Below are 11,945 nucleotides of genomic sequence, written 5' to 3'. Positions count from 1 at the left end.
GGAAAAGATATTGAGCTAACTGAAAATTAAAATAAATTGCTCCAAGCATAGAACATACCTAAAATTAACATGTTTGCTACTGTGTAGCACAAAAATGATAAAATAGCCTCAATCACTATAGTGCATGAGCAGAAAACCACTAAACCTCCTTTAATGAGATACAAGATTTAGTGCAACATTAATCTCAACCTCAGTTATAGCTTGAAATATAATAAAGACAAAGTAACATCATAACGGGGGTACTAAAAGTCATCCCTGTCTTCTGCCCAGATGCTTTCTCGCAATTTCTTATTTTGTCATTACCAAATCTGATTAAGTCGTACTACATGCAGAGAATACGTATGCCTTGCTGCTACAGGAAGGTCTAGGCTCTGGCAGGCTCATGCCAGGGGGTGCTTACAATCGACCAACCTGTTTTATAGAATGCAAATTAAATTAGAAGAAAACATAAAATTAAACCGGAGGAAGGGGATCAGTCTCAGTTTTGTTTTGGTATAATGAACCTGCTAACTGGTGGTCTAGGGTTTTGGGCATGAGACTGCCCCCGTGGTTTTTCAGCACAGATTGCATCCCCCCTACATCCCTAAATCTTAGGATTTAGAGGGCTTGTTGTATCTTTCAAAGATCAGAGTTTGTGTGATGATTGAAGCGACATTTCTAAGGAAATTAAGTTTCTCGTCCCCTTACAATGTACATAAGTAGCAGATTCTCTTTGAACTTATCAGATTCCATATGCAGAGAGTTGCAACCGCTCTATTTTCTCAGCCAAACTATACTTGCCCACATTTTTCAAACCCCCAATCACCATATCAAAGTTCTGAACCCTGGGAACCAAATTGAGCTCCGTCATCTCAGCCAAAAAAGTCGCAGCTTCCAGAAACCTGCCCCCACGGCAAGACAACCTTATAAGCATTGTATAAACAGGCCTATTGGGACTGTGCCCCTTGTCCTTCATATCGTTAAACAAGCTATAAGCTTCACCAAATTGCCCTCTCTTACACAATGCTTTCAGCAATGGAGCATACAGGCTAGGAAAAGGCTTGTGCCCATCCTCCATTGAATTATGAAGCAACCTGAATGCCTCATCCATTTTACCGCATCTGGAAGTCCCACGGATCATGATCCGATAAGTATTACTATCGGGATAAAGACCCAATTTGGAGGCCTTGGCCATGAGATTAACACAAATATCTATTTCCCCAGCAGTACAGAGAGCTTCAAGGAAAGAATTGAAAGTTTGCAAACTGGGTAAGAAACCCTCCTTGGTCATCTTCCTCACAAGCTCCTTAGCCATGTCTAGATTCCCTGCAGTCAACAGCCCATTAATCAAAACATCCCTACTACCAGCAGGGGGTTGCTGACCCGTCTTACTCATCTCTTCCAAAAAATCCTGGGCCTCTGCCAATTTCCCCTCTCCACACCATGCATTCACCAGAATACTATAGCTCTCAGTATCAAGCTTACAGCCCTTGCGAACCATTCTTCGTATCAAGGCATAAGAGCCCTGAAAATTTCTGGCCTCACACAGTGCCCTTAAGAGGGCATTGTAGACTTGGGTCGTTTGTGGGCAATTGAAATTCTTCATGCGGTTAAAGACTTCAACTGCTCTATTAACAAGACGGGATTTGCCATAGGATTCTATTATGGTGGCGAATGTCTTACCTGAGAGTAAATAACCATGTCGCTTCATCTCCTCTGCAACTTTCCACATGGTGTCCCATTGCTTTGTGATGCCGAGGATTCTGATGAGCTCCTCGTATTCGATCGTTGTGGGGTCGTAGGAGGGCTGCTGCTTCGCCCAGTTAAAGAAGCGATAAGACTCCTTTCCAAAGTTGGAGCAATCCCTCAACACTCGCCATACAAGCTCTGAAGTTACCTTGAATCCCATCTTTTGTAGAGTACGCTCCATGTAGACATCGTTTCGGACGACACCGCAGATGTGATGGATGGCCGCATGGTACTTGTCCTGGGCCGAAGAGATCTTCACGGCGCCACCCTTCCATTGAAGTTCGTTGAGTAAATTGAAAGGCCTGCTGTTGTTTTCTTCCAAATCAGATGATGATTGTGAGTCGTAATGGCCGTTGGTGGTGATGGATCTGCTTATTATTACATGTCGAGGTAAAAAGGCAAGAAACGGGGACGGAGAATAAGAAACCGACGCAGAAGGAAAGCGGGTTATTAGAATGGCGAAGAGCTTTGAGGCATTTGTCCAGGAAGAACCCATCCCCCTTGGTCACCTATGGAAATGATGGGCCTGTATTGAGTTTGAAAGAACAGACTGTTCTGAATCTCCTCTGCTCTTACCACAATTGCACAGGTTTGATTTCAACAATGGGATTGTACCACTTGCCACAGGTGGGCATGTTTGATTTCAGCAATGTTGGTATTATACCTCTTGTCAAAATACCACAATTGGGCGTTTTTTATTTCAAACAATGGTATTATACCTCTGGACACGGTTGGGCATGTTTGTTTTCAGCAATGTTCGTATTATACCTCCTCAAAATAGTGCGTGTTTGGTTTAAAAATGGTGGGGTTTTTGTTCCAATTTTTTTTAAATGAGTTATATAGAAGTAATTCAAGGTTTGATACTAGTTTGAGTACAAAAGGAAATCAAGGTTTCATACTAAAACAGTGGTATAACCAATTTTAGTTTTTTCAGTGGTGGGGTTTTTATTTTAATTTATCTTTAAATAAGTTATATAGAAGTAATTCAAGGTTTGATGCTAGTTTGGGTAGAGAGGGAAATCCAGGTTTTATGGTAATTTTAATTGTATAATTATTTTGATGCGTAGAGATGGAAATCAAGGTTTTATGGTAATTTGAATGGTATAATTATTTTTAATAATGTTTTTGGTGTTTTTGGATTAGGTAATGTATGCATATTATTTATGTGTTTGTTTTACTTATCATTTTAACATATAAGGAAGTGTTCAATCATTTTATTTAGAGATTTTTCTTATTAAAGAGATCAAGTTGTCATTTTTATTTTATTATTTTTTTTGTTTTTTAAAAAAAAAAATATTAATATAATAGTGAATTGACATTAAGGTAATTATATTTTCATTTTTCATCTTTTGTTTATCTCTTTTATATGTATAGATATGTGAATATAATTAACATATTTGAAATCAATAAAGTATATATATAAAATAGATAAAGTAGATTGAAAAAAATGAATTAAAAATTTAAATATATTATATAAATAAAGAATGAGTTCGTGTTCGTATAAAAGAACATAGTGTAATTGTTAAGAAAGGGGAACGCAAATACTTGTTTCTTTCATAAGAAAGTCATTTAAAGAAAAGCACAAAATATCATATGGAGGGGCTTGACTCAATAAAGAAGGAATTAAGACTATAGCATGATTGTTAACAAAGGGGAACGCAAATACTTGTTTCTTTCATAAGATTTAAAGAAAAGCACAAAATATCATGTGGAGGGGATTGACTCAACAAAGAAGGAATTAAGATTATTGGAAGACATAACTTCATAAATAGTCACATATTATATACAAATTTGTAAGGATATGAGCAAAGAGGGTTGGACAATAATGCCATGGATCACATTCACTAATGTGCTTACTTGTAGACATTATAGAATCAATTATCTATATTGGTGTTTTGGGGAGATGCATAATGTAATATGCTTACTATGAGCATGCTTTCAATGTGAATTGGCTTAGGGTTTAACCCAATCATCATGGAGGAAGACTTAGATCTAGTGAATTACGATGATGGCAACACCACGAGCCTCATGGCAATCTTCAAGTCACATCAAAACACGGTTGCCATATGGTGAGGTACAAACTCTTTAATAGAATGGGAAATTAAGTGATAGGTGGAGAGCATGTAGTGGAAGGTAAGGTCCAATCTTCGAATGATCGAGTTAGAGCGTGGGAAAAGTGCAAAAGGGTAGATATTAAATGTACTAAGTTCTAATCAATAGAGGAAAAAGGCTTCTCCTAGCTTCAGTGTACTAAGGTTTCTCCTAAGGAGTCAAAAAGCTTGTGTTTTCACTCTATGCGTGTAGGTTTCCTTCACAATTCAATCAAACAAAAGATGAAGATTAAGGGTTAATAAAAAAGAGGGATGCCACTTAAGTTCAAGAAGCAAAGGACTCCCCTAGAGGTAAGAAGGATAGGAGCTTGGTTAATGCATATGATAAAGGAGGTCTCGAGGGAATAAAGGTCCAATAAAAGGAAATGCATAAGAGTCAAGATAAAATAATTTAAGATGGTAGTGGGCATGGATGTGAGATTGTTTAAGGTTGAAGGATTGGTGGAAAAAGGATTTGGTTAAGAAATTCATGGGAAAGTTTTTTAATGGAAACTCTCTGAAGATGTGGATGTACAAGGTTTTGAAGCACATGCTAGGATATACTATAGTCTTTTATTTACTAGCTTAGGGATGGATTTGTTTTGTGGTTAAAAATTGGTGATGTGAACACTCTCTTCAAGAAGGATTGATTATGGTCAATGGAGTCTTTCTTTATAGAATTGGAAGCCTAGGTTTAACACAAGAATGGATCCAACCTTCCAGTAACAAATTTTGGGTTCTTTTACTAAGCCTTCTAATGGATCTGTGCAATGGGAAAATTCTCATGGGAATTAGGAGCTCCTTAGGGCGTTTCATTGCACTAGGGAAAAAATGTTGTGAAAAAGAGGCATGTGGATTTTTAGAGGAATGGTTGAACTAGACTTGATAGAGGGTCTCCTCATTTTGTTTTTTGTTTTTTGTTTTTTGTTTTTTGTTTTTTGTTTTTTGTTTTTTGTTTTTTGTTTTTTGTTTTTTTGTTTTTTGTTTTTTGTTTTTTGTTTTTTGTTTTTTGTTTTTTGTTTTTTGTTTTTTGTTTTTTTTAATCAATAAGAAAAGTGTGGGTAAAAAAGTCAATCCCCTCAATCAATGTGAATCATTCTTCAAATAACTTAATAGTAATTCAAAATGAGGAAATTGATCTCGGTCACCTCCAAAATGTTATCGTCCACCTTGTGTGTGTGAGAAGCAACTTCAAGAAGCAAATTTTGGGCTTAGAGAATTGATCTCGGTAACCTCCAAAATGTTATCGTCCACCTTGTGTGTGTGATAAGCAACTTCAAGAAGCAAATCCAATTCAGATCAGGGATGGAGTATTTGCATCTAGAAAAATATTCCTATCGTAAATTCATATTTATCCTTAAAGGACTCACCTTATAATGTCCCCTCTAATTGGATGTGAGGACTTTGATCCTATGTGCAAGGAGGACTCTAGAGGTAGCAACCCTAAGGCCTAGATACACCTAAAAAAAGTCCAAACCTAATGCCTTTTTAGAACCACATCAAAAGAATCCTCACAAATAACCCTAGGTATCTAAGCTAAGGATTTGAACTCTAGGAATATCTATATGAGAAATTTTCCCAAGGATGTCCCTTGTATCAAAAGATCCCTTGATATCATGGAATCTCTTACAATCATTCAACCAAGGAAGTTTAGTGAGAAAAAACTAATAAGGCATCTCTCAAATTGGCATATCTTTTAATATTGAAAAGATATTTGGTGGAGTCGTAAAGAGCATTAGAAGGAGAATTATCCTTAGATTAGGGCATCCCAAGAACTATTGGAGAAACTCACACATATCCTTGGCAAAATCTCAAGCTAGAAAGGATTTTTTTTAATTTTTTTAACAGCAATGACCCAATGACTAAGCAAGATTCGAGACATCCCGTATTGACCACAGATGGAGTGAAAACTCCCTGGGGCCGCCTACACCTTAAGCCTAATCAATATAGGCTAAGCATGTCATTTCGATCAATCGAACCTAGTTGGTGAGGGAGTTAACAGGCCACCTCAACCACTCGGTCTACCCTTACTTGACCAAGCTAGAAAGGGAATTAGAGAGAAAAATTAACCAATAGTGGGGCTCTAAGAGTAGGAAATACACCAAAATTGGTGCCCAGATGATCATCTTACCCTTGAATGGAAGGGGGATCAAGGCGCCCTAAAATTACTTTTTGAAATGTATAAACTATATGTTGTTATGCTTCAAGAAACAATATGTTGGGTCAAAAGCAATGGAGTTTTATCTTCATTTCAAAAAGAGTGGAAATTTGTTTAATAGGTGTTGAGGGTCAATCTATGGGGTTGTTAATTTGTTGGAATGACAAATTTGATCCAATTTCTACAAATGCTTTGCATGTAGGTATAGTGGTAGAAGCTAGATCAAAATAGTTGGGAAAGTGTTCAACCTAATTAATCTATATGGCCATTATGGGGATAGGAAGATTTGTTGAGAAGGCTTGGGGGATTCAACTATTTTAAAAGGTGAGATAGTTATTATGGTAGGTGATTTAAATCTCACTCTCAATCAAGAGGAGATATGGGGAGAGGTGAGAAGAAGCAACCCCACTTGCAAAATTTTTATATTTTTTCTTAGCTTTTGAGATACAAAACCTCATTGGCGTCGAACCTATTGAAATAGAATGGAGGAATTCTTGGGGGAAGCTATGGTGGGGATATCCACAAAGTTGGATAGATTTCTTGTTGCAAAAACTTGATGGAGGGAAATAAGAAGATAAAATCCCTAGTGAGTGATGGGGGTTCATTAAAGCATTTGCATATATTATTGCAAATTGATATAGGAGGTTGGAAACCCCTTACTCCCTTTACATTCAATCAATTATGGTTGATGGAGGATGATTTTAGAGACCTTGTGATCAAATTATGGAAGGATTTTGATAGAATTTCTAGAGACTCTGCAATGAAACAATTCATTGGTAACCTAAAAGGTGTAAAAATTGCAATAGGAGATCAAAGAAAAGATCGTGATCTGGAGAAATAAAAGAAGTGTTAAAATAACACAAAATATTTTCATGAGTGTGAAAACGATGTGAAGAAAGTTAATACAATTTGGAAGATAGATAAGTCTAATTGCAATGGAGCCAAACAATTCAAGGATATTGCAAAAATTGGAAAACAATACTTTAAAAACTTCTTTAAAGATCCTAAAAATGCAAATATTGGTGAAATTAGGAAAATTGGATTTCTCTTCCCTGGATTTATTGATGATAGTATGAACTTGGAATTGGAAGTAGAAGTCATAAAGAAGAATTGAAATTAATTTTAACCTCCCTTTAAAAGGAAAGCAATCCAGGTCCTAATGGTTAGATAATTGAATTCTTCCTTGGATTTCTTGGCACATTAGAGAGAGATTTATTGACAATAGCCAAAGAGTCCAAACAATCAAGGAAGATTCTAGGTGCCCTGAATTCCATATTAATAGTTGTCATCCCCAAAAGCTAAAATAGCACTTCCTTTGAAGAATTTTGGCCTATATCCTTATGCAATCTTTGTTTACAAACTTATTTCAAAACTTATTACTAATGGGCTTAAAGGGATTATGTCTAGTATTATTTTAGATAAGTAGTTCAAGTTTCTACTGAATAGCAAAATGCATGATGCCATGGGAACATCAAAAGAGGGACAACCCCTGGATTGGTTATAAGGGAATTGTAAATTATCAAAAGCACTAAAAAATATCCTTCGTTCAATGGAGACTTCTCTCTAGAAGGGGCAACAAATCTAAATGGTTCATATGTTTGGGTCTAGGAATGGAAACCAACAAAGATTCTAAATTTATAGTGAGAGAAAGCAAAGAAATGGACTCAATATATAAATATGCTAAAGCACAATGCCATAAAGCTATTAGACCATGACGATGTAATCAAATGGTCAAATAATAAGGATATAGGGGAATACACTTCAAAACTTGGTTATTCAACAAAATTGGAGGAAGAACAAATAAGAGAAAGAGTCTCATTCTGAAAGGTTGTTTAGAAATTTGAGTGCCCTTTGGAATCAAAAAATGTATGCTTGGTTGTGGCAAAAAAAACTCTAACATGGGACAATTATAAAAAGAGAAGTTGGCATGGCCCAAGTAGATGTATGATATGTGAAAGTAGTGAGCAATCAATGGATCACATATTTGTGGATTACCCTTTTTTCTCAATGTATTTGGAATGAAATTTTAGAAGTCTCTAGTGGGAAGAGCAAATGGGATCACTTGACTCTAACAGTTTGTCTTTATGCTTGGACAAGAAGTAAAACCAATAGAGCTCATAAAGCTTTACCTTGTTTTGTTGTTTGGGGGATTTGGCTTACAAGAAATGTCATGTTATTTCAAGGTTTTGATATGATTCATACACATGTAGCTCATAAAACAAAGATATCTTTAAGAGGTAGTTGGAAACCATTTAAACAAAATCATCAAGATGTTTAAAGGAACATATATTAGATATGAAAAGGCATAAAAAAATTCAATGGAGCATGCCAAGGTGTTCCAAGTATGTGTCATGCAAGGGGCATTCTTTTCTTTGAACAAACTCATTATGTGATATTGAAGTATGTTGTTGGGCAAGGAACAAATAACTGAGGTGAGTTTTGTTTTATGCATTCTCATGAAACTGGTGATGGAAAGAGGCTTAAAAAATTGCAAGTATTTGGTGATTCCAAGCTATTGATGAATTGAACCAACAATAAATGCATACTTGAGATTATAATGTTAGCTCCAATTACTAATCAAGTTTTAAAGGTAATAACAAGCTCGATGTAATTTCCTTTGCTCATACGTGTAGAGAATTCAATTCATAAGCTTATCAACTTTCTAATAAAGTTGTATTAGTGCATGAGTGAACCTTACTTGAGCAAAAATTTAGAGTAGAGGCCCAAATTGCATATTTATATAGAAATTTATATTGATATAGCAGTTGAATGTGTTAGACTGAGGAATAGTTCTAATTATTTTCACGATTTGATTGACTTGAACCATACATAAATACATAATGGATATGACTCTCGGTTTTATCTTTTGTATGGAGTTTCTAACTTTTCAAATTCTCAGTTTATTTATTTACAATTACACTAAATCCCAAAAGGATTATGTGTACATCATCTCGTTGCCTTTAATTCGAAGGAGTGTTTGTAATTCCAAGCATCATTCTAAACTTTAAAACTTTTATCTTCCTAGTGCTTTAATGGAGATGTCCACAATTTGTTCATTTGAAGAACAATGTATTAAGTGAATATTCTTGGCCTATACATGATATCGAATTAGATGGTACCTTATTTCTTTATATGCTTGGTTTGGGCATGGAATCTAGGATTGTTGGCCAACTTGATTGCAAAAGTATTATCAACCAAAAGAGGAGTAGAATTCACTTATTTCTCCTACAAATAGTTAAGTATTTTCCTTAGCCACATAATTTCTTTTGTTGCTTCTACAACTACCGCATATTCTGTCAATTGGGTTTATCTCGAGAGGTTGGGTAGAATGGATGTTATCTTCCCCACCCAGGTTCAAATCCCCACTAGTGACATGATGAGCTAAATGCCTTGATAAATGTAACAACCCTAGTGAAAATTCCATGTAATAAAAGTTAAAAACAATAACCACGGTCGATGGGACACTTATTCCAAGCTAAATGTTGGGCAAGACGTCATAGGGGGTGTTCATTTGGTTGTTTATGGCTAAGGAAATTAACAAAGGCAATGGCTAAGGCTTTGGAAAGGGGAAATGGAATTTTTGGCACATTTATTTATGAAAATAATGGAAATTAGGAGAAAAGGAAGGTGAAAGCTCACAGGTTGCATGTGAGGAGGAAATTCAAGGAAGATAATGGAAAATGAAGAAAATAAAGGCCTTATTCATAAAAAGGCTTATTAGGATCAGTTGGTAACCTTTTGTCAGTTTAGCTTTGGATCTCTCTCATTATTCTCTCTCTCTCATACTCTTGGACACTTAGAGTTTTCTTGGTGCACTTTGGCATTGGAGCAAGAAAGGCAAAGAAGGCAAGAGGAAGTAAAGATCAAGCAGGGAAAGGCAGGATCAAGCAAATATAGCAGGCTTCATTTCAGGTATCATATTTGCATGTGTATTTTCATTGCTAGATTTGGCATGCATAGGATTGCAAGTGTTTCTTTTCTACCATGGCATGGTTTTTTCCAAGTGTGACAGTATTTTCAGCCTAGCCTTGCCATTTCCTGATAGCTTTGATGAGATGGGTTCTCTCATACGGTTTATCTAGGATGGCCGAATTGGATTCGAACCTGAGTGGGGTGGATCTCTAAATTGACAAACACATGGTCTTAGTGGTCCCTAAACCACACTGAGGATCACGAAGCCACTCACCTAGTAGCCCTTGAATTGGATTGTGGATTGCAGTAAAGCCAGATTGTGTGCCTCGATGGGCCTAGGAATCCTTGTCAGTGAATGGTGGGATATACAGTAAAGCCAACTAGTGGATTTTCTCTCCGTTGGGCCTAGTGGTCCCAGGATGGGATGCACAGTAAATCTCGGAGAGTATGTCTCAGTGTAGGGAATAATGATCCTTGTATCAGACTGTGGATGCACGGTAAATCCTAAGGGACTAGGAGGCACTCAAATTCCTCACGGTGTAGGTGAAGAACTCCAGCGGCATCCATGTTGATTGGTGTTTTTGATGTGTTCTATGAGTCCCACATTCATGCTTGGAATATGGCACGACGGTGATTGGCTGAAGGGAGACTTGATTCAGTCAATCTATGGTCGGGTAGAACATGGTAGTCCCATCTCCAATTGGTTCATTGCATTCATTAATGAGAAATCCATTCCCTTTATTTGCATGTGTAAATGTATTGATGTATATGTGGATTTCGATGGCTAACATGTTTATGGTATTTCTATTCCTATTATGTTGGTTATATGTACATTTTATGACAACAGCTATGTATGGCTCTTAACATGTTTTTACTTGTATATGAATGGATAATGTGTCTATGACCTAATAGAGGATAATGCAACAATCGATGTAAAAATCTCTGTTTTCCCACCCCGGTTTTCAGTTTCTCCTTATTTCTCCCATGTAGTTAAATGCCCATTCCCATAACCATACATTTAACAGACTGAAAAAAAAAAATATTGTTGAAAACACAAATTCTGGAAATTTTTCAGAATGCTGGAAATTGCAGAATTAAAAATCAGAAATCAAAAACAACCATTAAAACACATTAAAACACTGATATTTTTGGTCAACTTGACCCTGGAAAAACCCCCTACAACTCTTGGGGAAAACCAGTTTGAGAGCTCTTCTTTATTTCTGAAAATTATCTTTTTACAGTGAGAATTATTCAGCAAAAAATCAGCAAGCAAATTTACAACTTATCTCCTTTCCCGTGCCTCACAGCAATCTGGAAATTACAGCAAACAGGACAACAATAAATGTTGTACGGCCTCCGTTTTGTGTGCAGAAAAATCAGCAAACTGCTCCTCGATTTTTGTGCAAAAATCTGCCTTTCACTATGTGCTGAATCAGCTGTACAAATCTACTCAACTGCTGCCTTGGAATGTGTGCCAAGTTGCTGTCTCCTTCTCCTCCCTGCTCAGAAATCTCTCTTGCTCTCCTTCTCCCAATCTGCTCATGAAAGAATGAATGACCTTTTCCTCCTTTTCCTCCTTTAATATAACTCCAAGTGACTTTTGGGTGATCCAAGTGACTTTTGGGTGATCTCTAAATCCAATGGCTGAAATAGATTTAGATCAATGGCTGAGATTAAATGCTCATTTAAATCTCACTTTCTATTTTTTAATTCACCCCACTTTAATAAAGACCCACTTAGTCATTTATTTCCAAAGTCACTTTTCCTTTCTAATTTTTCATTTACTTTATAAAAGTTACTTTAAAATTAGACTTAGTAACTTTATCACTTAAAGTCACTTTTAAATTAAATTTAACTTTATAAAATTATAAAGTCACTTTAGGATAAAAATTAAATTCTTTTGGACACTTTTCCCTAGGCCAAAGATCAAAGCCTAAGGGAACCACCTGTCCTCCGGTACCAAATTTCAACAATCGACATGAGGGAACAATGTTTCATAGCGATTCTTAGATAAGTATGAGATCCCTACACTTATTCTGTTGTTTACACCTGTAGGT

The 11,945-nt window shown here is 36.3% G+C and overlaps 1 protein-coding gene across 1 annotated transcript; it reads right to left on the bottom strand.

Moving 5' to 3' along the window:
- Window positions 1-214: 214 nt before the first annotated feature.
- Window positions 215-2,468, bottom strand: LOC149170707 (Pentatricopeptide repeat (PPR) superfamily protein). Its single transcript, XM_089423993.1, has one exon. The coding sequence runs from the start codon at window positions 2,222-2,224 to the stop codon at window positions 722-724; it is 1,503 nt and encodes a 500-aa protein (XP_089280119.1). The 5' UTR covers window positions 2,225-2,468; the 3' UTR covers window positions 215-721.
- Window positions 2,469-11,945: the final 9,477 nt, after the last annotated feature.

Source organism: Pinus tabuliformis, chromosome 4_2 (assembly GCF_031772625.1).
Source record: "Pinus tabuliformis cultivar Carrire ecotype Pingquan chromosome 4_2, CPIR1, whole genome shotgun sequence".
NCBI lineage: Eukaryota > Viridiplantae > Streptophyta > Pinopsida > Pinales > Pinaceae > Pinus > Pinus tabuliformis.
Note: the sequence above shows the minus strand (reverse complement) of the source record. Positions and strands in the feature narration are given on the sequence as shown.